Source organism: Megascapheus bottae, chromosome 30 (genome assembly GCF_031878675.1).
Source record: "Megascapheus bottae isolate mThoBot1 chromosome 30, mThoBot2.hap1, whole genome shotgun sequence".
Classification (NCBI taxonomy): Eukaryota; Metazoa; Chordata; class Mammalia; order Rodentia; family Geomyidae; genus Megascapheus; species Megascapheus bottae.
This window is the reverse complement of record NC_143538.1, coordinates 2,572,860-2,599,323: the sequence shown is the minus strand read 5'-3', so window position 1 is coordinate 2,599,323 and position 26,464 is coordinate 2,572,860. Positions and strand designations below refer to the sequence as shown.

Here is a 26,464-nt window from a genome sequence, read left to right as displayed (position 1 = left end):
TAAGCCTGCACATCTCAGCCTCCTGAGAACTTACGTTCATCTTAATGATAAACTAAGGCCAAGTGGGAAAAGCTAACTGCTTTTGAGGGCCCCTTCCCCCAAGCTTGGGACCAGAATGAGCTGGCCAGGGTTTTGATCATCCAAAAGGGAGTCTCACAGCTGAGCAGTGGGGCCTGCCTCTGCGCCCCTCCCTCCCCGCCTGACTCTTCTCCCATGGCCTTTTAACTTGCTTAGAAACAGAGAGGTTCAGTGACGCCCCATCACTGGAAGCTTCTCCACGGGACCCCAGCGACCCCAGGACCTTGGGGGAAATGAAACAGCATCTCAGCCAGGGTCAGATAAGCAGCCCTGTGGAAAACTCTACTCAGCACCCAGGAGCTTGTCTGGCTCACACACATGTGCCTGCGTGCACACACATACATTTATACATGTGAACGTGCAGGAGCACGTGTGCACAAACACATGCAGAATGCATGCATGCACATACACGCACGCATGCATGTCCACACATGCACACAACTCACAGGCATGTTTGTCCATACATATACACACCCACATACATGCTGACACACGCTGGAGGGACACACATATGCACATGTACCATTCAGGCACACTCCACGCATACACATGCACGTGGACACATGAACATACGTACACCTCATGTACCCATGCACACGTGTATGCACACACAAGCACATGTATACATCTGTACACACAGGTTGTGTCTCTATGAGAAACCCAAAGGCTTGAAGGAGATTGTCCCTGCTCAGAAGCCACCCTCAAGGACACGGGAAGTAACAGCTCTATGATGACAGGGGAGGATCTGAACTGGACTCACACTGGACCGGGGGGGGGGGGGATGCCCTGCACTGAGACCACGAGAGCCAAAAAGGAGCAGAGGCTGGGTGCCATACCTGTCACCCTCGCTACCCAGGGGACTGAGATCTGAGGATTCCAGTTTAAGGCCAGCCCAGGCAGGAAAGTCGGTGAGTCCCCCCCCCCCATTTCTTTTCCTACTGGCGCTTGAACTCAGGACGTTGCACTTGTTAGGCAAATGCCACAAGCTACATCCTAGCCTTCTGTGAGATTCTGATCTGCAATGAACCACCAGAAAGTGGAAAGCGGTGTTGTGGCTTATGTGGTAGAGCGCTAACCTTGAGAAAAAAGAGCTCAAGTACAGTAGCCAGGCCTTAGTTTAAGCTTCATGATCAATGGGGGGAAAAAAAGATAAAACAAAAAAGAAAAGAAAGAAATATAAACCCTGTTCGTTTTACACCTGCTACACTCAGCCTGGCTTCCAGAGGCCGTGAGCAGCAGGATAATTGGGCAAAGGAAACCACCTCTAACATGACTTTATCTCAAAGATAACACTTGGACAGTGGGACACGTGCCCTACCTTTCTGTTTTTGCTTTTGCTCCTGCGCACACCCCAGCCCTGGAATGTGATGCTCCTGGATTTTTAGGGTCCCTGTCTCCCAGAATAGAGGCAGCAGAAATTAGTGTGGGGCCGTAAGGAAACTGATTTCTGGGCCAATTCGATCCTAGTCTTGTCTTCATCAATGTTTACTCTTTTTTTTTTTTTTAATCAATAGTGGGGCTTGAACTTAGGGCCTGGGTACTGTCCTGAGCGCTTGTGCTCAAAGGTTGATTCTCTACCGCTTTGAGCCACAGCACCACTTCTGGTTTTCTGGTGGTTCATTAGAGATATGAGTCACATGGATTTTCCTGCCCAGGCTGGCACTGAATCCTGAGATCAGATCTCAGCCTCCCGAGTGGCTGGGATGACAGGCGTGAGCCACTGGCACCCGGCTGTGTGGAGACAGAAACTTGGCTGGGGTCTGCTTCCAGGAGAGCCCTCTGGAAGTCCTCTTGGTGGGCAAAGAACCCCCCGTTTCTCCCCCCCCCACTCCTCCCACATCTCCTCTACCTCCTTGGCTAATAAGCCATGAGCTTCTTACATGGTATCCTATTTAATTCTGATCCCCACAGAGTTAATGAGGTAGTTGGTGATACCCATTATGCCATGATAATGTACGGGACTGGCCGTGGCAGTGGGCAGCTGAGGGCAGGTGACACAATGGATCAGGTAAGCCACCTTGCCGGACCACCCTCCCGCATCTGCTTCTGGGCAGGGGAGGCCACAGGCCACTCATGAAAGCCACATCAAAGGTGGATCAGAACCAGCCAAGTGGGATCTCAGACCATCCCCACCATGAGTGGGGGAAAACACGGAATAACCCAGGCAGCCTTTGTAATTAACTTCCCTTCCCTTCCAGCAGTCATTGGGAGTTAATGGCTTCTTAATTCAGTGCTCATTTGGTGACTTTAATTTCCAATTAATTTTGCCGATTTTCCTCCGAGGCACTCGTGGTGGTGTGATAAAAAAAAAAAAAAAAAACACCCAGAGATGGAGGGAGGGAGAAAGATCAGGAGGAGGAAGGCTGTACCCAGGGCTGGAATTGTGGGGGAGTCTGAGGCTTGGGAAGGGGCCTCAGGGGTCCCTATGTGCCATGGAGGATGGGAAAGATGGAAGAAGGAGAGCCAGGGAATGCTCCTTAAAAGTCTCTAGCCCTCTAGGGTTTGCTGAGAGGTGGATACTTTTCGGTTTTTGTTTTTAAAAATAGGGTATTGGGTTTCTTTCTATTTGCTCAGCTTGCTTGATTCTGCTGGTGCTCTACCAGTTGAATCACACCCCAGCCCAACTTCTTGCCAGGTGTGTGTGTGTGTGTGTGTGTGTGTGTGTGTGTTGGTCCTGAGGCTTGAACTTAAGGCCTAAATGCTGTCCCTTCACTTTTTTTGTTTGTTTTTGCTCAAGGCCGGTGCTCTACCACTTGAGCCACACCTCTGCTTCTGGCTTTTGGGCAGATCATGGCAGATAAGAGTCTCACAGACTTTCCTGCCTAGGCTGGCTTTGAACCTCGACCCTCAGATCTTGCCCCCAAGTAGATGGGCACCTGATGGATTCCTTTTTCTCTGTGCCTGATTTTGATTTGTAGGCTCTCTCTTTTCCTCTTCCTATGGCTTTGTCGTCAGCCCCCTCCATCCACTCCCTTGGTGTGTAGGGATAAAATGAGCTGTCCATAGTCTCTTGGCAACTTCCAATGGATCAGGACAGAGCCAGGCCAGAGGCCAGCTGAGCAGGTGCCCAGCAAAAATCAGCTTGGTGAATTCACAGCTTCCTGCCATGTTCTGGAGACAAGCCCCAGGTCTCCATAGAGAGATCTTGGGCAGACAGAGAGCTGGATACAGGAGCTGGCAGCAGGGCTGTCCCAGGTCAGGAGCTTGGGCTATAGCCCAGGTGGTTTGGCTGGGTAGAGAATGGGAACAGGGATTTATTTTACCCTCCCCCGCCTGCACTGAGCACCCCTCCCCACCCCAGGCAGGGGTCAGTAATTTGCCAGTCCTGAGTAAAGGCGCCAGGACAACCTGGGAGGGTAGAAATCACCCCTGGCTCTGGTAAACATGCCCAGCTCCGGAAGGAAATGCAAAGTATTACCGATTGTAATTAAGACCAACAGAACTAAATGGCAGTTTTAATAAAAGCCATTCCCCAGGCCCTGGTATTTCAAGCAAGGCCACAGGACAGTCCTTTCCTGGCCACATAACTAGCCAAGAGGAAGCGAGGAAATGAAGCTGAAGACTGGAAGAATGTGAACAAACTGGCTCCAGCGAGACTGAGGTCAGATGCAAGGACAAACTTCCAGTTAAATGTTGGCATGAGTACAATGCCATCTTCTTTTTACTATAGATCCTGTTGTAGAGGCCTGAGGTCTGTGAGGATAAGACATGTGCTCATGCCTGTAATCTTAGTTACTCAAGAGGGTGCGCTCTGAGGATCCATGGTTCAAGACCAGCCAGGGCAGACAAAACCAAGAGGTTCTTATGGCCAAATAACCAGCCTTCTGGCCCAGGAGAACATCGCTAAGAGACTTCTTCCTTCAGTTCTGTCTCTTGAGCCTGGAGTAGAGTTGATATGGAAGGTCCCTGGCTGGACTTACCCAGGAAATAGCCAGGTTGTCTGGTCCTGGGCCCAGGGTCATCAGAGGGAAATCCAGGGCTCATGGGGACAGTATCTCTGGACACGGAGTGGCTGAGATTCAAGTGGGATTCCTGCAAGAATGAGCAAGCTCAGCTCCAACATCTGGGCAGGTTTGTTCAGCCGGGCACTGTGAGAACGTGCGTAGTTTTGTTATGATGAATGAACTGGCTGGTGTTACTGGCTCTGGTTCCTGCTATGCCCTGAGCCAGCTCTCTGGTGGGCAGTGGGGCAACGGAGGATGTAGTTTCTTTGGGTTTGGCGAGCTCCCAGATTGGCAGGAAAGCAGCCCAGGCCGCTCAGACTCTATGCCCAGGCAGCCACTTGGTTTCTGTTTATTGAGCATCTACTCAGTGTGAGGCCCTTAATAAGCTGAATGAAGCCTAAGGCTGAGTGTGGTGGAGACACACCTGCAGTCCTAAGCTCAAGTGGATAGGACCCTGATTCCTGCCGAGCCCAGGCAGAAAGTGAGGAAGACCACACCCCCCCCAGCTCCCCTCATCTCAGCTAGCAAGCTGGACCCATTGATACACGTCTGTAATCTCACCTGACCTCCAATTTACTGGCAAACAGCTGGAAATGGGGGGGGGGTCAAGTGATAGAGCTTCAGCCATGAGCAACAGGAACAACAAAAAAGCCAGAGCACGAAGCCTTGAGTCTAAGCCCCAGTATTGGTGCGTGCGTACACACACACACACACACACACACACACACACACACACACACACACTTTGTTTTACAGGAGAAAGCTTTCACTGAAGAATGTTTGAGATTAAAAATCAATATGCCTCATAGCCTTACATCTCTTCAGACTCAGCTTTGCATAGGAATTGAGGAGACTGCGTTAAGCTTCCCGCGCCCCCCCCAGTCCCCCCCCACACAACACAACGCTGACCCATTGGGTCTGAGGCTAGCTCAACAAGCAGCATTTTTAGCAAGCAGACCCTGCTGCAGGCATCCATCTGCACAGTCACGCCTTTGAGAAGCCTTGATAAATGGGGAAAGGAAGCAAAAGTCTTGTCCTCTAGTGGGATTTTTTTTTTTTTTGCCAGACCCGGTGTCTTAAGATTCTTTTGCTTAGTGGCCAGGAGTTTGGCCTAGTGGTAGAGTGCTTGCCCAGCATGCACAAAGACCCGGGTTCGATTCCTCAGTACCACATATTTAGAAAAAAAGCCAGAAATGGTGCTGAGGCTCAAGTGGTAGAGCGCTAGCTCAAGGCTGGTGCTCTACCACTTGAGCCACAACTCCACTTCCAGCTCTGTGGAAGACTTTCATCTGCAGTTCAGTGGAGATAAAAGTCTGATGGACTTTCCTGCCCCAGCTGGCTTCACCCCGCAATCCTCAGCTCTCAGCCTCCTGAGTAGGTTGGGATGACATCGTGAGTCATCAGTGCCCAGCAGGCAGTGAATGATGACCCTGGGGACAACAGTGACATTGTTCTGCCCAGCTATGCAAAGGTCAGCTACTTCTCCCAGGGCCAAGGCAAAAATATATAGACCTGCAGATTCGTTCTTCGTGGGCTCAGCAGAAATCGCACCGCAGCTCAGGCTGTGGGAGCTGGGGGTGGAGCATTTAGCCTGAGTTCAAGTCCCAGGATGAACCAAAAAAAAAAAAGTAGGAACAACTGTAATACAGATAAAATCTACATGGGGCATTCAAGGTGATGGAGAGAAGGGCGGGGGCTGGCTCACGCCTGTCGTCCTAGATCCTGGCTGAGATCTGAGGATCACGTGGTTCAAAAGCCAGTCCGGGGCAGGAAAGTGTGTGAGACATTTCCAGTGGATCACCCCCAAAAAGCTGAAAGTGAAGCTCTAAAACCTCTTCTTGAACAGACCCATTTTTGCTGCCTTCTTGCAGTTAGAGAAATGTCCAGGCTTGATTCTCCGAGGGCCCAGCGGGCAGAGACTCAGCACCATGGACAGCTCCGCACACAGCTGGCTGGGCAAAGTGGGTTTTAGAAAGAAAGAGAAAGGGGGAGAGGCTGTGGGTTTTGTTGTTTTGTTTGGTTTTCTTGGTCCTGGGGCGTGAGCTCGGGGCCTGGGCACTGTCTCTGAGCTCTGGGCTCCGGTGCTCATGTCTGTCATCCTAGCAGCTCAGGAGGCCGAGATGTGAGGATTGCAGTTCAAAGCCAGTCCAGTTAGGAAAGTCCGTGAGATTCCCATATCTGATAAGAACTACCAAAAGCCAAAAGTGGAGCTGTGGCTCCACTGGTAGCACACCCACCTTGAGCAACAAAAGTTCAGGGATGACACCCAGACCCTGAGTTCAAGACTCAGGACACACACACACACACACACACACACACACACACACACACACACGTGTCCATCCTCCCCCTGTCCTCTCTCTTCTTCCTCACCTTCCAGCCCCTGTCTCCCCAGAGAAAAGAGGCCCTGACATCCCCAACCCCAGGCTGAAGGCCCCTCTCCCGCTGAGCACACACTCACAGAGGGGCAGGCACTGGTGTGTAGAATGTGCCAGCTGGGGCTTTCTGACAACCTGGACTAGCTGATGCTGACCTCAGAGAATGCTGACCTCTGTTGCCATGAGCGGAGCCTGGGGCAGGCTGCACACAGCAGCTGCTGTGCCTGGCCTTGGTGAGTGCTTCCCCTCCTTCTCCTCTCCCTCCTCCCTCTCCTCTCCCTCCTCCCTCCCTCCTCCCTCACTCTTCCCCATCCCTCTCTCTCCCCCATCTCTCTCTCTGTTCTTTTTTCTCTACCCTTTCACTGTCCATCTCTGTCTGTCTGCCTGTCTATCTGACTGTCTGTCTGTCTCTCTCTCCATCTCTAGTAGAACTCTAGGATTTTCTCCCCATCTCCATTCTCTGTGACTGCACCTCCTTCACAATCTCTTACAAAGCCAATTTGAAGCCAGGCACTGTTGGCTCTGCCTGTCATCCAAGCTACTCAGAAGGCTGAGATCTGAGGATCATAGTTCAAAGCCAGCCAAGGCAGGAAAGGCCATGAAACCTTTATCTTCAGCAAGCTAGCAAAATGCCAGAAATGGAGCTGTGGCTCAAGTGGTAGAGTGCCAACTTTGAGTTAAAAAAAAAAGAGCCAAGCAAGAGTATGAGGTGCTGAGCTCAAATCCCAGTACACACAGAGACACACACACACACAGACACACAGACACACACAGACACACACACACACACACACACACACACACACACACCCCAAAACAACAACAAGATAAACTTGAGTGAATAGATTCCTTATCTTCTGTATTTTATGGGTAGAAAAACTGGGGTTCTGCGAAATGCAGGAACTTTCCAGCTTGCCTTGCAAAGCTTACGTCTTCTGCAGGCTTCAAGACACACAGAGTTCAAACAGGATGAAAGATGACTTTCCACTCCTGGGAATTTGCTGAGAGCAGGGAAGGTGGCTCTGGGGAGTTTGTGAGGTGAGTGTGCACCCCAAAACACCATTTATAGTCACCTGTGGAGAATTAATATTCAGTGTATTAAGAATTCACATTATAAAACCAACCCCCCCCCTCTCTCTCGTCCATATTGGGGCTTGAACTCAAGATCTGGGTGCTGTTCTTGAGCTTTTGTGCTCAAAGCTGGCTCTTTACCACTTGAGCCACAACTTTACCTCCAGCCTTTTGCTGGCTAATTGGAGATATGTCTTCCATACTTTCCTGCTTGGGCTGGCATTGAATCATGATCCTCAGATCACAGCCTCCTGCGGCACTAGAATGACAGATGTGATGCGGCTCATTGTTTGTTTCTGAAGGGATTAAGTCCCCATCTTCTAGTTCTATTTATAAATGCAATAAAATAAGAACAAGCCTTCCCTTTTCTTCAATGAAAGCTTGATTAACTCAAGCTGAAAAAAAAAAGAATTAAACTCCTTTCCACAATAAGTGCTGTTTACAAGTTAATTAAATTTGCTTCAACAGTTTCATCTAGGTTGAAAGTGTGTGAGAGGTCTGATTTTCCTAAGGAACTTAAATGTCTCATGGAAGAAGCCAAAAACCTCTCCATCATGAACTTGACCACTGGCCAGAAAGCCAATAAATTAAATGTAGTAACTTATGCGACCCAGTAAACATCATGATACAATTGTGAAATTATTCAAATTCTGTGATGCCTTTCCATTCGAACTCACACACGATACAGGCTTCTGATTGGTGGTGAGAGAGCATGCGCACATTTGGTCCCATCTCGTTCCCACTGCTGAAGAACAAAACTGGAAAAGTAAGTGTACATAGCAGGGGCTGGGAGTGTAGCCTAGTGGTAGAGTGCTCGCCTAGCGTGCACAAAGCTCTGGGTTTGATTGCTTGGTTACCACATACACAGAAAAAGCCAGAAGTGGTGCTGTGGCTCAAGTGGCAAAGCACTAGCCTTGAGAAAACGTAAGGACAGTGCCAGACCTTGAATTCAAACCCCAGCACTGGCAGATCTCAGCCTCCTGAGTAGCTGGGATTATAGGCATGAGCCACAGAGCCCGGCTAGCACCTGCCATTCTTAAGCCCTATGGCTGGCGCAGTAGATGGCTGTGTAGCCTCCCGGGGGAAGTGGCAGGGGACCAGGCTCACTGGTGCCCCTGGATGCTGTACCCAGAGGCTCGGCTCACCCCTTTTCCTTCCAGGTTGCAAGGGAAGTGGGTTTTTTTTTTTTCCTTTAAAAAGTCATTCCAGGATGCGTAGCCTTCAGAGATGTAATCAGGACATTATTCCCCACCATTAACGGTCCCTGGAGTTTGCTGGAATGTCTTGTGGCTTTTCCTCTCCATTTTCCTCCTTCCATCCTGGTTCCACTCTGAGCTTGCAGCCCTCCCCCTCCCCCAGTCACCCTCCCCCTTCTCGCTTTGGGATTAAAAGCCTGGAGGAGCAGGCAAACACTGGGGCTCCCATCTCATCCCAGCTCCTCAGGAGGCTGAGATCTGAGGATCGCAGTTCAAAGTCAGCCTGGCAGGAAAGTCTGCGAGACCCTTATCTCCAAGGAACCATCGGAAAACCAGAAGTGGAGCTGTGGCTCAAATGGTAGAGCGTCAGCCTTGAGCTGAAGAGCTCAGGGACGGCGCCCAGTTAACCAAATCTAAGCTTTAGTACCAGCACACACACACACACACACACACACACACACACACACACACACACACACACACTTGTGGGATAAAGGTGAATAGAGCAATCTCTAGCCTCAGAAGCCATTATTCAAATGTCCCCATTGGAGTCAATGAAAGAGACTCAGCAACATGAATATCACCAGCCAGGCACTGGTAATCCTGCTGCTTGGGAGGCTAAAATCAGGAGGATTAGGATTTGAGGCCAACTCAGACCAAAAAAAAGTTTACCAACCCCTTTCTGCCCCGTGGTCAGCTCACACTAATGGAGGAAGCTTAGAAGCCTGAGCCGGAAAGTCCAGGAGACCCCATCTCCACGGAGAAAAGGTAGGTGGGGTCGTGTGTGCCTACCATGCCAGCCAGGATAGGAAGCTTAAAGTAAGTGGATGGACTCAGGTATAAGCAGGCCTGCACCTCGACCGGAAATGAGACTTGAGGCCCTACGTTCAAACCACATTTCCATCCTCAAGACAAGAAACTTGCCAGGCCTTCCACCCAGACAGGGCCTGGGCACCGACCCTGAGCTTTATCACTCAAGGCAAGACTGGAGCTCTACCACTTGAGCCATAGCTCCGCTTCTGGCATTTTTTTTTCTGGTTCTTGGAGAGAAGAGTCTCACAGACTTTCCTGGGTGGGTTGTCTTAGAACCTTGATCCTCAGGTCTCAGCCTCCTGAGTAGCCAGGGTGACAGGTGAGAGCCATTGGCGCCTGACAATGGTCCTCTCAGGAATACACCGAACCCTGAATGATGGCCGCCTACTCCAGGAAGCCCACCTGGATTCGCCCAACCACATCCTCACCTGCTGCAGTTTTCCTGGGTGGTAGGTGGGCCAGGTCCTGACCTCCCCTCACCTGTGCTCTCATCCCTGAGGGCCAGAGCTCCCATGTTCTGAGGCCATTGTGATGAGGGCCCCAGGGGGCGTGTGACACCGCTGCCTGGCTGTGCCTTCAGAAGAGGCCCAGTTCCTCTGGGGACTGCAGCTCAACCAGCAGGAAGCTCAACACGCCTCTGCTGACCCCACAGGCCCTGAAAATAGGGAGCTGGTGGGGACATGACCACCCTCTCCCCTGAAAACAGCCTCTCCGCCAGGCGCTCCGCCTCCTTCATTCTGGTGTGTGCTAGGGGGTGGGGACCAGCCTTGTATTCTAGCCCCCCAAGTGCAGGGGCTACAGATCTGCACTTCTCTCCTCCTCCTCTCCCTCCTCCCTTCCCCTCCACCTTCCTCCTCCCCCCTCCTCCTCCCCCTCTCCTCCTCCTTCCTCCTCTTTTTCCTGTTCTTCTTCCCCTCCTCCCTCTCCTCCTCCTCTTCTCCCCCTCTTCCTTCCTCCTCCTCCCTCTCCTCCTCCTTCCTCCTCTTCTTCTTCCAGGGATGGAGGCTGCCATCCCTGGATGCCCAGCTTAGTCAGACTGGGATAATTTCCACGTTCTCTGAAGCGGCAGGTGGGTTTTCTTTGGCGCTTTTGCCAACAATTTCAGCCCGTGGCCACTGGGTGGCAGTAATGCTTTGATGGAAAAACTTCCCAGGTGGCATTTGTGGGGTTTTTTTTTTTCTTTCTAAAAATCATAACTAATTATAATGATCCTAAGCAATCTCAAATAATCACGGTGATTAAGACACTAATCTTGATCACCTCTGTAATTCCAGCTACTCAGGGAGGCTGAGAGCTGAGGACTGATGTTCAAAGCCAGCCTGGACAGGATTAAGTCTGTAAGACTCTGATCTTCAATTAATTACAAAAAAAAAAAAAAAAAATTCTGGAAGGTGGGGCGGTGAATCGAGGGGTAGAGCGCCGGCCTTGGGTGAAAAAGCTCAGGGACACAGTGCCCAGGTCCTGAGTTCAAGCCCCAGTACTGGCACAAACAACAATAACAGCACCCTAAATTCAAATAGAAGCTGGATGTTTCTAGAAGGAGCAGAATGGACTGTGTTGCAGGTGAAGAGAAAGCCCCCCATTGACAAGACAGAATGGGAGAGCTTCTTCGATGACAATGGCTACCTGGCTAAGTCACGGGATTTCATCTGCGTTAGCATTCTGGAAAGGGTATGCTCTCCCGCTCTCCTGAGGCCTTGCCCTGGGGCATGGGTTGGCAGGGGGTCCCCCAAGCCTGGCCTCCCGGTCATGGAGGATCCCTACCCGTCTGCACCCTCAGGGTCTGCACCCCTTCGTGAGGACGGAAGCCTGGAAGTTTCTCACCGGCTACTACTCCTGGCAGAGTTCCCAGGATGAGCGCCTCACGGTGGACAGCAAGAGGAGGTAGAACATTCTAGAACCAAGCCTGTGCTCAGGGGGTACAGCCAGGAGGGGGCCTGGATCCTCCTCTCCCCAGCTCTGGAAAGTTCTCTGCTCTCCTGGCAACTTTGTCCTGACCTCCCAGGCCTGAGCTGCCGCTGGCCTCTGGGCCTCTTCCTCCCTCTCCCAGCCTCCATGTCTACCCAGTGCCAGCAGTAGAGTTGGTGATCCTTTTTTCACTACCTCATCTTCTCTTCCCTGTCCTGAGCACCCCCCATTCAGCCACATCAGCTGTGTGGCAGACACCCCAACTTCTCATTCCCGCTTTCCCCACCCTGCCCTGGAGATCTGAGCCTCCACAGCCTTTATGTACAGCCGCCTCCCCCTCACCTGTCTCTCAAGATCTCAGTCTGTCTTCAAGGCCCAGCTCAGACAGGGCGCCTCCTCCAGGCAGTGTCTCCCCACCCCCACCCCCCACAATCTTTCTGGGTACCCATGGCCAGGCACTTTGGTTCTGTGGTTAACAGACAGAAAGCCCTGGGTTCAAATTCCAACACGGTGGCCCACCTCCAGGGTGAACTTGTCTGTGAACAAGCTGGACTCTTAGCTCCTCCTCCAACATGGAGAATTCTTCAGGGGGATTGTAAGGCTGGGTTAGAAAATGTAGGCACGAGGCCTAGAAATAGAGTGCTTGCCTAGCATACGTGAAGCCCTGGGTTCGATTCCTCAGTACCACATACACAGGAAAAGCCAGAAGTGGTGCGGTGGCTCAAGTGGTAGAGCTCTAGCCTTGAGTATAAGAAGCTCAGGGACAGTGCTCAGGCCCTGAGTTCAAGTCCCAGGACTGGCAAAAATAAATAAATAAAAATAAAGCTATGTCAAGCAGGCCCAGGGGCCAGGTGAACCCCATTTTACAAATGGGGTTACTGATGCTTCCTGGGGACAAGCCACCTCCCCTGTGGTTGTCCAGGGTTGGGGTGCAGAGTTGAGGGGTGGTCACACTCAAGGGCCGGCTGAGGCCGAGACTGGGGAGCCTCTTCCATCTTGAACCCTGGCAGTGCTGGTGGGGTGGCTGGCGGCCGTGAGGCTCAGCTGGGCGCCGTGTTGGTTCACAGGAAGAATTTCGAAGGCCTGTGCCACATGTACGAGAAGATCCGGCCGCTGCTGGAAAACATGCACCGAAACTTCAACGAGACCAGGAACAACATTGGTGCCATGTGGGGGGGCTGGCTGAGGGGGAGGGGGACGGGGGACCCCTCACCCCGCCATTTCCAGGCACCGCTGACCCCAGGGTGCTGGCTTGCCAGCTTGACCCAAGTGCCATGTGAGCAAATGGCTCCTCTACCTCCGGGCCTTGAGCAGGCTTGGGTGTAAACAGGCTACTGCCCGGTGGAAAAGCGGTTCCGTGGCTCACACTGCCATCCCAGCTCCTCAGGAAGCTGAGATCGCAGGAGCCCAGGGCGGGCAAGTCTGTGGGACTCCGATCTCCAAATGACTCACTAGAACCCCAGAAGTGGCGCTGTGACTCAACGTGGTAGAGCGCTAGCCTTGCATGAAGAGCTCAGGGACGGAGCCCAGGCCCTGAGTTCAAACCTCAAGACTGTCACAGAACAAATCAAAAATGGAGTCAGGGAGGGGAGGTGGGAGAAAGCCAGACAGCTCAGACCAGACCTTCTGCCAGAGAATGCCAGCCCTCAACCTGTCCCTTGCCTCTACCCTAGCCTACGACATCCAGAGACTCTACGACAAAGACCCACTGGGCAACATCCTTATCAACAAGAAGAAACTGGAGAAGATCCTGCTTCTGAGCTATGTGTGCAACACCCAGGCCGGTGGGTGAGCTGCCGGGCCCAGCTCCCCACGGCCCTCCCCCTCCTCCCCCACCCTCCCCCTCCCTTCCCCCTCAGCCATCTCCCTCCTCCCTGCCCTCCCTCTCCCTTCCTTAGACCCCTCCCCCTCCCCTCCCTACCTCTTCCCTCCCTACCTCTCCCCTCCTGCCCTCCCCCTCCCCCCCTCCCCAGCTCTTCCCCTCCCCCCTCACCCCACCTTCCCTCCTCCCACAGAGTACCAACATGGCTTTCATGAGATGGTACTACTTTTCCAACTGATGGTAGAACATGACCACGAGGTCTTCTGGCTCTTCCAGTTCTTTTTGCAGAAAACGGTGAGGGCCGGCCAAACTCAGGGGAATCCCCCACCTCACCCATTCTCCACCAACCAGCCAGGCACAGCCACCTTCCCCAGATCCTACCCAAGTCTCTGGGTCAAGAGGGGGAGACAGTCAGCGGGGCGGGGAGAGTAGAGAAGGGATTGGGGCAGGGGTCAAGGAGATTCCAGGTCCAGTTTTCACCAGACACATCCCTGCTCCCCTCCCCGAACTCCTGCCTCCCTCCTCACTCTCCACCATTCCTCCACAGCTCCCTAGGTCTCCAGAATAAAATCTAATAGCTGTGGGTTGCTGGCACTCATGCCTATCATCCCAGCTACTCCGGAAGCTGAGAGCTGAGGATCGTGGTTTGAAGCCAGCCTGGGCAGGAAAATCCATGACACACTCATCTCCAAGTAATCAATCATAGTCAAAGAAGTGAAAAAGTAGAGCCTTGGCTCAAATGGTAGAGCGCCAGAGTTGAGTGAAAAAAGCCATACAAGAAAGTGTGGCCCTGAGTTCAAATCTCAGCACCAACACACACACACACACACACACCCCAGACCTATGCATGCACCCAGACTCATGCAGGCCCACCCTACAGGCAGACAAAGCCCTATAGAATGAGGGCGGGGGGATATGGGACTGGGTAAGCAGGCCTCAGTTTCCCTCCCTGTCCTGCGCAGGAACACAGCTGCGTCATCAACATTGGAGTGAGCAAAAACCTGGACATGCTCAATCGCCTCATCAGCTTCCTAGACCCCTTGTTCGCCGAGCACCTCAGTGAGTGACCCCCACCCCCACGGGGCAGCGCTGGGGTATGGGAGGCCCTGGGCCCTGTCCGGGTGTGGGGGACTCTGGCTGGACACTCGTGAATGGCTATCCAGGTGCAGCTGGGCAGGTGGGAAGTGGCAGCCATGGCTTTGCCATATCCTGTGTGTCCCTGGCTCTGGGGCACAGGGTGGGGCCTCTCTCTCACTGGCACCTGGCCTGGCACTGCCTCTCTCCCACAGAGGGCAAGGGCGCAGGCACTGTGCAGTCTCTCTTCCCGTGGTTCTGCTTCTACTTCCAGAGCGCCTTCAAGTCCTTCGACGATGTCTGGAGACTTTGGGAGGTGAGGTCATTCTGAGCATGGCCCAAACACAGGGCTGGCTGCACCCCAAACAGGACAAGCTGTACCCCAAACACAGGGCAGGAGAATGTCTTTGTCTCCTCCTATGTTCCTGGCTTTACATAGAGTTCAGTGATCCCTCCCTCCCTCCCTCCCTCCCTCCTCTTCTTCCTTTCTTGCTCGAGGCTGGCACTCTACCACTGAGTTGCAGCTTCACTTCCGGTTTTCTTTCTGATTATTTGGAGATAATGATTCTTTGTTGGTGGCGGTGGTAGTGGTCGTGAGGCTTGAACTCGGGGCCTGGGCTTTGTCCCTGGGCTTATTTGTTTGAGGATAGCACTCTACCACTTTGAGTCACCGCAGTCACTTCTGGTTTTCTGGTTAACTGGAGAGAAGAGTCTCGTGGGTTTTCCTGTCTGGGCTGGCTCATAATCCCCAGATCTCAGCCTCCTGAGTAGCTGTGATTACAGATGTAGACACCAGTGCCTGGCTTTCCCTGAGGCCTTTTATCTCCTGATCTCCGTCGCCAGCACGAGTACTCTTGATCACTGTTCATGAGCTACTGAATGAATGGATGAATGAATGAATGAGGGCAGCACTTGGGCACACGGTTGGAGGGAGGACAGCCTGAGACCACAGGGTCCTGGCTGAGGATGATCTGCCCACAGGTCTTGTTGACCGGGAAGCCCTGCAGAAACTTCCAGGTGCTGGTGGCCTACAGCTTGCTACAGATGGTGCGGCAACAGGCGCTAATGGAGAGCATGAGCGGTGATGCCATCCTGCTGGTGAGTATCCCAGCCCGCCCATGAAGGCCACGGGCCACGCCCACAATGCTGAAGACCACGCCCCTAGCGCCACAGGCCACGCCCATGGAGGACTCTGGATCCTAATACCCCAGGTCCAGCTATGTTTTTAGGGGCGTGGAGGACAGGTGGTGAGTTGGTGCTGGGCTCTGTGCCCCACTCTGGGTCTGGGCTGACCCACTCCCTATCCCTCATCTGACAAAGCCTGTCACGGGGGTGTCAAGACGCTCCCACCCCAAGGTCACAAGGGGATAATTGAAGCTGGGGGATCCACCACTGGCTCTGCAGCCTTGAAGCTAACTCCTGACCTGGGCACTTCCCCTGGGATGTTCTAATTCACACACACACACACACACACACCCAGATAGAGATGCATACACACAGGAGCACATAAGCACACACATTCATGTGTGTACAGGCATGCACACATATTTACACGTGTACACACTGAGACGTGTGTGTGCTTGCACAGGCATCCATGTGTGTGTGTGTGCATATGCGCCCCCCCCCCACATGCACACACGTGCATGCACCCACATCTCTGTCTTCCTCACAGGCCTGCAACAAACTCATTGACCTGGACGCTGACCAGCTGATTTCCTCCTCCTGCATGGTTTATGCTGAGCTGGTCCAGAAGGAAGTGAGCGGATGACCTACCATCCCCTCCCCCGCCATCCCTTTCCTCCTCCTCCTCCTCCTTCCCCCATCCTCCTCCCTTCCTCCTCGAATCTCCCCACATTCCTAGCATCCTTCCAAGAGTCTGGGCTGGCTGTCCAGCCATCTCATTCCTCAAACTCTCCTTTCCTCCAGGTGCCTCAGGTATTAAAGGATTTCTTTCTCTGAGGACCCAGACACCACGGTGGAAAGAACAAAGAAGGTTCTGGACACAGGGTCTAATGGGATGCTGGGGTGTGGGTGTAATACAGCCAGTAGTACCTGCCTTGGTGTGCTGCTCTGTGCCTGCTGGTGTGTTCCCCTTTGACCTTGGAGCTGGGGCCCTCTGAGGGCATCTGGGGCAGGAGGACAAGAGAGGCCCAGGGAAACTTGCAGGGCCACCTGGCACCTGGACCCCTGGAGACGACGGTTATGGGTAGGACCAACTTGCAGACTTCCGGACTTGCACACTGGCCACATCGCCTTAGTTAATCCTTGGGACTCAGGGCGGAGAGGGTAACCTGGCCTTTGTCGCATCCCTAGGCCTCTTCTTATCCCCTAGGCCTGCTTTGGAGAAGACCACCCCAAATCTCCACCAGCAGGCAAAGATGGAAATGATGTGCTCTTTGATCTCAAAGCCCCCCATTCCCATGAATTCCCCCCAGAGGCCCCCGGATCTCCTCCAGCTGAATTCCGCTTTCCAGCATCCTCATCCAAACTGGTCCTCACTCTGCCCTTATCCAGGCAGCCAGACTCTCCTGCCCCCAGGCCATGGCCCAGCCCCAGGCCTCCTGCTCACCCCCTGCCCCACAAGTTCTGTGGGGAGCCCTGAGGCCCCAGTGGAGGTTCTTGGGGGTCCTTGCACTCTGCCATGCTGTGGCCAACCACCTTCTCTCCCTTCCCAGTGACCATGTCTCAGAAGGTCCCCCTTCCAGGGTGACCGTCTCCAAATCTATGCCTGGCCCCTGGTGTGGGGGAGCACTGGGGTATGTGTCCCTAGCCCATACAGTGTCCTCTGCATGGCTAAGGAGCTTGAATACTTGCGAGGTTGCAAAGACCCATGGGTAAATTCACGTGCAAAATGCCCTTGGATTTTATGTCCCAATGCAGTGCGTTGAAATGAGGGCTCCTGAAGAGAAAACGGTTCTCCAAGAACGAATCTGTTTGTATTTTGTGGAAGAACCATACAGAGGAAGGCATTTTGCCGAGCTCTCCTTGGCTGTGGGAAGAGAAGAGAGGGAAAAACTATCTGATGTGTTCTAAGGTTCTTTTGACCCCTGTAACATTCGTGGAAATCCCTAAGTTGTGGCTGAGATATAAGCACATTTCGAAGTATCTCTTGCAAACCTGAGAAAGAGAAAAGCTAAGGAACTTGGCCTGGAGCTGGTGGCTCACATCTGTTATCTTAGCTGCTTAGGAGGCTGAGGTCTGAGGATTGCAGTTCGAGGCCAGCCTGGAGTGCAAAGTCTGAGAGACTCTTATCTCTATTTAACTAGATGGAAAATATGCTAGACGTGGAAGTGTGGCTCAAGTGGTAGAGCACCAGCCTTGAGCAAAGAAGTTACAGGGGAGAGAGAATTCTGGCCCTGAGGTCAAGCCTTAGTACTAGCACCAAAACAAAACAAGGAAGGAGGGAAAGGAAGAAGGGAAGAGGGAAGGAAAGAAGGAATAAACTCGTGAGGAAATAAGCACTAACCTTCCCCTGTGGTAATATGCAAATGGTGACCAAAGACCTACAGTGCAGTATTCAGAACCTGGGAGCTAATGAGATGCAAATGTATGTGGGTATTATGCAAATGAGAGCAGCCCTAGATTAATGACCTCCATCCTTCAACCAGACAGCTGTCTCCTTAGAAACAAGCCTAGCAGACAGGGTGGTCTAAATAGACTCCCATCAGAAGTCTAGCCCACCCAGATCTCTTTGAGCACAATGTCAGCCGGTCCAGGTGTCTGCACAACCCCTCCTCTTTCCTCAGGGTGCTTCTGTCTACCAACCAGACAGGAGTCTTGTACTGTCACTGTGCTCTAAGTCACAGGTTCAATGCTCCATCCTGGGCTGTGGATGATAGTAGGGTCAGGGAGATGCTCATGTCACAGAGGCAGTGACAGTGGGTGGAGGAGGTGACCGAGGCTGTGAGGACAGGAGGGGTGGTGAGAGTCTTGATGAGGACAGGAACGGCGCCAGCATATTATTAGTCCAGGATTCTCCAGAGAGACCGAACCAATAGGGCGTTCGTATAAATACACAAAAGGGGATTTGCTAGAGGGATTCACTCTTGTAGCTAAGTCCCGTGGTAGCATGGCTCGGCTTCAGTCCAGAGGCCTTAGTGCAATCAGGAAAACTAATGACACAACTCAGTCTAAGGCTGGAAGCCTGACGATCAGGAGCTGCTAAGACAAGTCCTGGAGCCCAATGGCCAGGGAGGTGGGAGCTCAGATACCCAACAGACAGAATCCAGCTTTTGGAAGAGAAATCAACCAGTCCCTCTGTGTTTGTCCTTTCTGTGTGTAATGGGGTGCTATCTGCCCATCTGCACCGATGGCCAATCTTCTCCACCTAGTCCACTCAGGCATGCACCCTCACCTCCCGAAAACAACCTCACGACGCAAAGAATGTGCCCAGAGATTCCATACCGCAACGAATCTGACCACACTTAGCCATCACAGCTAGAAAGTACTGCAGCAGTCAGGTAGACCACTGCTGTTTGTGTAGTAGAGCTCTAGCCTTGAGCACAGAGATCCAGGAACGGTGCTCAGGCCCTAAGTTGGAGCCTTATGATTGGCAAGAAGAAAAAAAGGAGGAAGAGGAGGAGAAGAAGGGGGGGAGGAGGAGGAGGAGGAGGAGAGGAGGAGGATTTCTCCTGGGCCTGTGGTGGTCACGTGACCATGCAATCATGAAATAGACCTCTAAGGAGGCAAGGTGAGGTGGCTCACGCCTGTAACCCCAGCTGCTCAGGAAGCTGAGGTCTGAGGCTCATGGTTTGAAGCCAGTCTGGGGCAGCAAAGTCTGGGAGACTCTTATCGCTGAGGTGCTATCAAAGAAAGCCAAAAGTGGAGCTGTAGGTTAAAATGGTAGTGTGCTAACCTTGAGCAGAAAAAAGCTAAAGGACAAGAGGTCTGGTCATGAGTTTAAGCCCCAGGAGTACAGGAAAGAAGGAAGGAAGGAAGGAAGGAAGGAAGGAAGGAAGGAAGGAAGGAAGGAAGGAAGGAAGGAAGGGAGGGGAGGGGAGGGGAGGGGTAGGGCACCCTTAGAAAAATTGGCTGCACCTGCACATGTCGGCCTGCAGGGGGCGCTGGCACTCCCTCACAAGCACCAGGCTCTGGGCTGGTCTGCCTAGGTCAGACTGCTTTTGATGGAATTAGAAACCCGGCAAGAAAGAATCTGCGAAATGGCGCTGTGGCTCAATTGGTAGAACACTAGCCTTGAACACAGAGGCTCCGGGACAACATCAAGACTGAGTTCAAGCCCCACAACAGACAAAAAAAACAAAAAGGGAATCCATCCTCTGGGTATTGATTTTCTGTAAAGGAAATGGGGGGCGGTGAAGTCATGGGGGACACCCCTGGAAGCGTCTCTTGCAGCCTCAGGTCTCATGGGCAGTGAGGAACATTCTCAGCTTCCTCCGGTAACACACATGTCTGGGCCTGGGCAGGATGTGTGGTATGTTGGTCTTGGCACGGGCAGAAAGGACTTAGGTTGGGAAGAGAAGGGCAGAGGGAAGGAGGGACTGGAACTGAACATGCAGACAGGAAGTTTCTGTGGTCGGGCCCAGGGGTTGGATCTGAGATGGGGGCCTCCGGGCCTGAAGTCTGCCAGGAGATGCTGGCGAAGGGCTTTTGGAATAGGCGATCTAGGAGCTGAAGGTGTGTGGGGGGGGGGTGGGAAGCAGCTCTGCCAGCCTCTGGGAGAGCCCAGCCCAGCACTCAGCAATCTCCAGGGCTGAGGAACAGTGTTCAAAGGAGACAAGGCAAACTTGAGAACCCATGAACCCCAGATCAAAGCAGCAGGGGCCTCAGGCCTGTGTTCAGGTCACCTATCCTGGAACCCCAAGATCCCTGAAGAAAGACAACATAGAGACTAAGCTTATATTCCAAAGCAAATTAAGAGCTAGGCTGCTTCAAGAGAGAGAGAGAGAGAGAGAGAGAGAGAGAGAGAGAGAGAGAGAGAGAGAGAGAGAGAGAGAGAGAGAGAGAGAGATATCCCAGTTCAAGGCTGCTACAATCCCTCCCCTCTCCTCCATGGCCCCTGAACCAGAAAGTCTCCTTCTCCTCAGAGGACACCACATCCTGCAGCAGAGAGGCTTCGTTAGCCAGGCACCAGTGGCTCATGCTTGTAATTCCAGGCACTCAGGACCTGGCCGAGACCTGAGAATGGTGGTTCAAAAGAAGCCTGGGGAGGCGGGGAGGGAGTTTGGCCTAGCGGTAGAGTGCTTGCCTAGCATGCACAAAGACCAGAGTTCGATTCCTTGGTACCACATAGAAAAAAGCTGGAAGTGGGACTGTGGCCCAAGTGGTAGAGCAGCACTCTCCTTGGGAAAGCCCAAGGACAGTGCTCAGGCCCTGAGTTCAAGCCAGGACTGGCAAAAAAAAAAAAGCCTGGGCAGGTAAATCTGTGAGACTTTAATTATTAATCTTTGGTCATGGAGCTAAATAACACCATGCTGTGCCATATAAAGTTTACCCAGGTCCATGCTTTAGCTTACCCTGTCCAGAAAAAAAAAATCAGATTAACACAACTTTTCCTGACTTTTCAAGTCATGTCACGTTGAAGGCCTGGCCTTCCTTGGAGTGCCGGGTGTGGCAAGGCTCACCTGTAATCCCAGCCGCTTGGAAGGAGGAGCTCAATGCAAGGCCAGTGGAGGCAAACAAGCAAAGCCCTGTTTGACAAAAATCGACGGAGGACGGCTGGAGAGGTACCCGAATGGGCCCAGGGACAATGCAGATTTCTAGGAGTGAAGAATGGAGGAGTTATATTTAGTTCTTTGATGCGGACTGCTTAGCTCTGTGTGTGTGTGTGTGTGTGTGTGTGTGTGTGTGTGTGTCAGAGAGAGACAGAGAGGCAGAGAGGAGGGCAGGGGGGGAGGGAGGGCCAGGTCTCTGCAGACCTGGCCAGGTGTCTTGGTAAAGGAAAGGCCTGAATCTTGTTACCAGAATAGGCATCTCTTCTAGGCCTGGGGTCTCCTCAGTCTGCGGGTTGTTCTAAGCTTGGAGGTGCTGAGGTCCTCACTGGTGCAGACTGGCAAATCCATCCTTGTGGAGATTTGGGGTTAGGTGGAGCTTCAGACTTCCTGGCCTCAGTTTCTCCTCTTGCTCCTGCCTCACAAAGGGATCCAAGGTTGTTCTGGAGGGCCTGTGGCTTTCTAATCAATCAGGATGCTTCTCAGCATCAGGCACCAGTGCTCACGCCTGTAATCCTAGCTACTTTGAACCTTTGATCAAGGTTCAAAGCCAGCCAGCCTGGACAAGGACAAAACACTGGAAGTGGAGCTCAACCAGCTTTGAGTGAAAGGAGCTCAGAGATAGTGCCCAAACCCTGAGGACTCTGTGCATGTCCTGTATCCTGACCTTGACCTAACACGGGGGACGAGGGGGCTGTCAGAAGTGCTTGTGTGTGTGTGTGTTGGTTCTGGGTCTTGAACTCAGGACCTGGACCCTGTCCCTAAGCTTAAAGTGAGTGTGCTACCGCTTCAGCCACAGCTCCACTTCTGGTTTTCTGGTGATTCATTGGAGATAAACATCACAGATTTTCTTACCCGGGCTGCCTTTGAACCACAATCCTCATTTTTCAGTCTTCTGAATAGCTGGGATTTCAGGTATGTGCCATGGGCTGCCAAGCTCAGATGTGTTTGTTGAAGGAACCAGATAGCCAGATAGCTCTGGCATGGGTATTGCCTCTGGGTACAGGTGCTCAGTCCCTCCTCACTGAAGAAAGCCCAAGCAATGGAGAAAACTGCCTGCCCTTCCACCCCGCTCTCAGCTCTCTAAGGCCAAGCCAGGGTCCACTAACAGTGTGTGGCCAGCTTTGGTGCCCTCTGCCGACCATGCTTCTGCCTGTTGTGCTGTGTGTGTGCACGCAAATGGGGAAACTGGGAAAATCAGAAGGCAGAGGGGATGAAGGGAACAGAGAAGGGAGCCAGGGCCCATCCCGTTCAGATCCAGTCAGTGACCACTGCACAATTGACTGCTTGGTGTGTGGAGAACCCCACCCCATTTATTTGGGGGGAGTATAAAAGGACTTTGTTTGCCCTCTGTAGCCTCAGAACTGAGCTCCCAGAGAAGCTAAGAAATCAGTACAATGCAGTTGAAGGATTCAGTTTATAACAATGCATAAAAAGCAACCATTTCCCCCTTTCCCAGTGACCTATTAGAGAACACGGTGGGATCCAGGGCTGCATAAAGTCATTTACTGCTGTGTAACAAGTATTCCCTCCCCCCGCCCCTGCCCAACCTTGGAATTCAGAACCAGGCCAATTTCAATATTTATTATCAGGTGTGCATTCCCTAGGGCCACAGAGGGATTCAGCTGAGCAGGGGTGAGGGAGGGCTTAGGACCCAGTCCCGTGGGCCCTCACTTAGCCACAGACTCAGCCAAGGTCTAACCCCGCTCCACCAGCACTTTGCATGCACCCTTTCAACATCCATGAAAGTCTGGCCCTTGTGAGGGCACAGGCTTTGCCTGTGTGGGGAAAGCTGGCCCCAACACGAAGCCCCTACCCCATCCACACACCCCTTTCTGCCCAGACAGAGATTTCTGCAGGCACAGCAGGAAATCTGACTGGGGCTGGGGTGGGATCGGGTGGTCCAGGTCCCCCCCTCCCAGGCTGAGGCTGAATTCACTCCCGGTCACCTCTGGCTGAGGGTGCCGGGGCAGGCCTGGCCTCCCCTTGGTCTGGAGAGTCCAGTAATAGCCTGGAATGAGGAAAGTGTGTCAGGAGACTGTGGCTGCCTCCGGAAATGTCCCCTGGTGATTATTACACAAGCCATAGAACAACACATGCCACAGGCCTCGTGTGTGTGTGTGTGTGTGTGTGTGTGTGTGTGTGTGTGCACTCCAGGGCTTGGACTAAGGGCCTCATGCTGTCACTTGGCTTTTTCCACTCAAGGTTGAGGCTCTACCACTGATTGCTTTTTAAGTGAGCAGGGGAAAGAGCCTGGAATGGTGGTTTTCTTTCACTTACAGAGTGAATTTTTCCCCTTCTCTCTCTTGTATTCTGTATTGTCAATTTCCTATCATTAACACATTGCTTTTGCAATCGGAAATGTTTCTTTGTTTTTGTTTCTTTTCATCTGAAAGGAGCCAGGTGCACGGCTGTAACCCCAACTATTCAACAAGCCGAGATCTCCTTGTTCCATACAGGCAGGAAAACCCATGCGAGTCCTATCTCCAATGAACCAGCAAAAAGCCAGGAGTGGAGCTGTGGCTCAATGGCAGAGCATCAGCTTTGAGTGGAAAGAGCTCAGGGCCAGCATCCAGGCCTGTTGCTTAGTTCTGCCAGGTGTGATCTCTCTCTGTGGCAGGAGACATTGTGGCCTCCATTCCCACACCCCCCTCACTCCAACTTGAACATATGAGGCCCTTCCAACCACAGCCCACAGCCAGCAGGGTGGGTGTGTGGGCTAGCGGCCCAGGGCCAGGGTGTGGTGGAGACAGGGAGTAGTCCCCACAGGCCCCCAACTAAAGGGGGTCGCTGCCAGGAGGAAGCCCAGAGGGCTTCCGGCCCCTATGGGGTACCCCCCCATGCCCACATGGGGACAGACCCAGAAGACGTGGGAGGAATGACAGAGGGGGGGGCAATGGCTTCCCCTGGATCCTGGAGGGGGGTGGTTGGGGGTCTTCACACTCCTGTCCGCCCCCAAAACCTCTGACTTCACCTCCCACTCTCAGCTCCCAGGCCTCACAGGAGACACTTCCAGATCTAAGGGCTTCAGCCCCTCCATAGCTGCCTGCCCCTCCCCCTCAACACACACACCGGATGTGGCTGCGGGAGGCCCAGCTGGCAGTGGTCACTCGGTGGTCCTCTTCTTGCAGAGCCAGCGCTTTCTGTGCCAGCCCCTCCTCCCTCCGCCTTCCCAGAGGCAGCATTCGTGCCCATTGGTGGTCTGTCCTGAGCTGCCTGTCCAAGTGTCTCAGCAGTGGGACACCCAGTGTGGCTCACCCTGGAAGACAGAGGGCAGATGAGCTCTTCTGGAGCCTGTCTGTGTGTTTTTCATGGAGCTCTGAGAAATCCTGACCCACAGTTGGCTTTCTTTCTTTCTTTTTTGTTGCTCGGGGGGCTTGAACTCTGGGCCTGGGTGCTGTCCCTGAGCTCTTCAGCTCAAGACTACTCCCCTACCCCTTGAGCATCAGTTTTCTGGTGGTTCATTGGAGATAAGAGTCTCATGGACTTTAGTGCCCAGGCTGGCTTTGAACCTCGATCCTCAGATCTCAGCCTCCTGAGTAGCTCGGATGACAGGCGTGAGCCTCCACGCCCGGCTTCACAGTTGGCTTTCTGATCGTTCCCTCCTTGAAGCAGTGGGGCATCTGTCCACAGTGCCGTGGACAGCAAGCTTCCACAACGCCTGTGGGTTTCCCAGAACCTGGAGTTTCCACAGCATCACTGGAGACCATCAGCACAGAGCCTGCCACACAGTAGGGACTTTCAAAGGATTTGTACGAAGGCAGACACCAAGTGGCTCACGCCTGTCATCCTAGCTACTCAGGAGGCTGAGATTTGGGGATCATGGTTCAAAGCCAGCCTGGGGAAGACAAATCTAAGAGACTCTTATCTCTAGAAGCAGGAAGTGGTCATGTGGCTCAAATGGTAGAGTGCTAACTGTTCAGGGACAGCATCCAGGGACTGAGTTCAAGACCTAGGACTGGCACATAGACAGACAGATAGACACACACACACACACATATACCTCTGTGACCAAGCCAGTCTGCCTATGTCACCAGTCCTGCAAGGGTCCCTGGAGACAAGGTCTTAGCGCCAGGAACTGGCAATAAGCCTGAACCACATGCTTAAGTCTGAAAAATGTGGTTGGGAGTCCCAGTCTGTAGAAAGAGCTGGAAAGGAGCCCGGCGAGCCCAAGCCCTCATTTGACCTGAATTCTGTACCCAGGTCCCACTCCAGGTTCCCACCTAGGAAATGCCAGAGCGGCCCCGGCTCGTGTCCGCTCTGAACTTGCAGGAATGCAGGCAGGCAGCCTTTCCTGGGCTCTCAGAGTTGCTGGGTCACCAGGAGAGAGGAGGTAAAAGAGAAGACAAGAAAAGATGGAGAAAATAAAAATAAAAAGCAGAAAAGGAGCCTGATGTGGATGGCTCACGCCTATCATCCCAGCTACTCAGGAGGCTGAGACCTGAGGACTGAGGTTCGAAGCCAGCCCAAGCTGGAAAGACTGTGAGACTCTTATCTCCAAGGAGCATTAGACTTGAAAGCAAAACAACACAAAAAAACAAGTGAGTGTGTAGGCTCTGAATTCAAACCCCAGTACCAGCACACACACAAAAAGGGAGACCGCACGGAGGCATGGCTCAAGTGGTAAAATGGCTGCCATGTAAGCACAAGGCACCAAGTTCAAATCTTACTACCACTCACAACAAAAAGGAGCAGAAAAAAAATAATGGGGCGAGGGGTGAACCCTTCGAAGGTAAACCCCTTCCTTTCTCTCAAGTCAAAGGGGAAGGAACAGTGACCACATGTCTGGCACCATTCTGGAAGCTTCATAATCCCCTGGCTTCACCCTCCCAAGGGCTCTGGGATTTGGTCTGGCCAGGGAGACTTGGCTCAGGAGAGCAGCCCTGTGGGAGAGGCCGCTGCTCTGTTCAGAGTTTATTCAGAGTGGAACAGGAAACGGCTCCTTTGACTCACTCGGATTCGACCTTATTAAGAAAAGAAAAAAGAAAAAAAGAGCTGGAGCCAGCTCCGGGTAGGGTTTCACGCCAAGAGCTGGCTCAGAGCAGAGCAGCGAGGAGTGGGGGAGATTGCCCTGATCTCACCGCCCCCCCTAAAAAAATCCAGAAACAAGGGAGGCTCTGATCTGCCCTCACCCCCCACGCCCGGAGGAGGGTCTTGGTTTTTTTGTCTTTCCACATTTGATTGATGGGTCTCAGACCTCTCCCTCCTCCTCTAAGCCTGTGGCCCCAGGTCTGTTTCCACTCCTCTGCTGCCCATGTGGCTGGCAAGGGGACCCTACAGGACCCCAGGGATACCAAGTAGCTGAGGCCAACTGTGCAGGGGGCAGGCGGGAGAGAGGCCAGGCTTAATCCTGTGGGGGTCCAGTCCTTACTTCCCAGCGGGGCTCTGGGAGCCAAGCCCGGGCATCTGGTACCATGTCCAGGGCCAAATCAGTCATTCCTTGTAGGAGGCTGAGATCGGACCTCACCCTGGGAGCTAAGGTGCCAGAACGGTGTAGAAACCCTCATTCTCC

General features: G+C 52.9%; 1 protein-coding gene across 1 annotated transcript; it reads left to right on the top strand.

Moving 5' to 3' along the window:
- Positions 1 to 10,060: 10,060 nt before the first annotated feature.
- On the top strand, positions 10,061 to 16,340 carry Tbc1d21 (TBC1 domain family member 21). The gene is made up of 11 exons (XM_090321843.1): positions 10,061 to 10,220; positions 11,044 to 11,151; positions 11,261 to 11,364; positions 12,456 to 12,550; positions 13,062 to 13,172; positions 13,404 to 13,504; positions 14,173 to 14,269; positions 14,500 to 14,600; positions 15,266 to 15,382; positions 15,957 to 16,040; positions 16,211 to 16,340. The coding sequence occupies exons 1-11, from the start codon at positions 10,161 to 10,163 to the stop codon at positions 16,241 to 16,243; spliced, it is 1,011 nt and encodes a 336-aa protein (XP_090177969.1). The 5' UTR covers positions 10,061 to 10,160; the 3' UTR covers positions 16,244 to 16,340.
- The last annotated feature ends 10,124 nt before the right edge of the window (positions 16,341 to 26,464 follow it).

Coding starts and splice junctions, on each gene's coding strand:
- Tbc1d21 (XM_090321843.1), top strand. CDS start 10,161: ATGACCACCCTCTCCCCTGAAAACAGCCTCTCCGCCAGGCGCTCCGCC. Junction 12,551..13,061: donor CGAGACCAGGAACAACATTG/GTGCCATGTGGG, acceptor CCTCTACCCTAG/CCTACGACATCCAGAGACTC. Junction 13,173..13,403: donor TGTGTGCAACACCCAGGCCG/GTGGGTGAGCTG, acceptor CTCCTCCCACAG/AGTACCAACATGGCTTTCAT.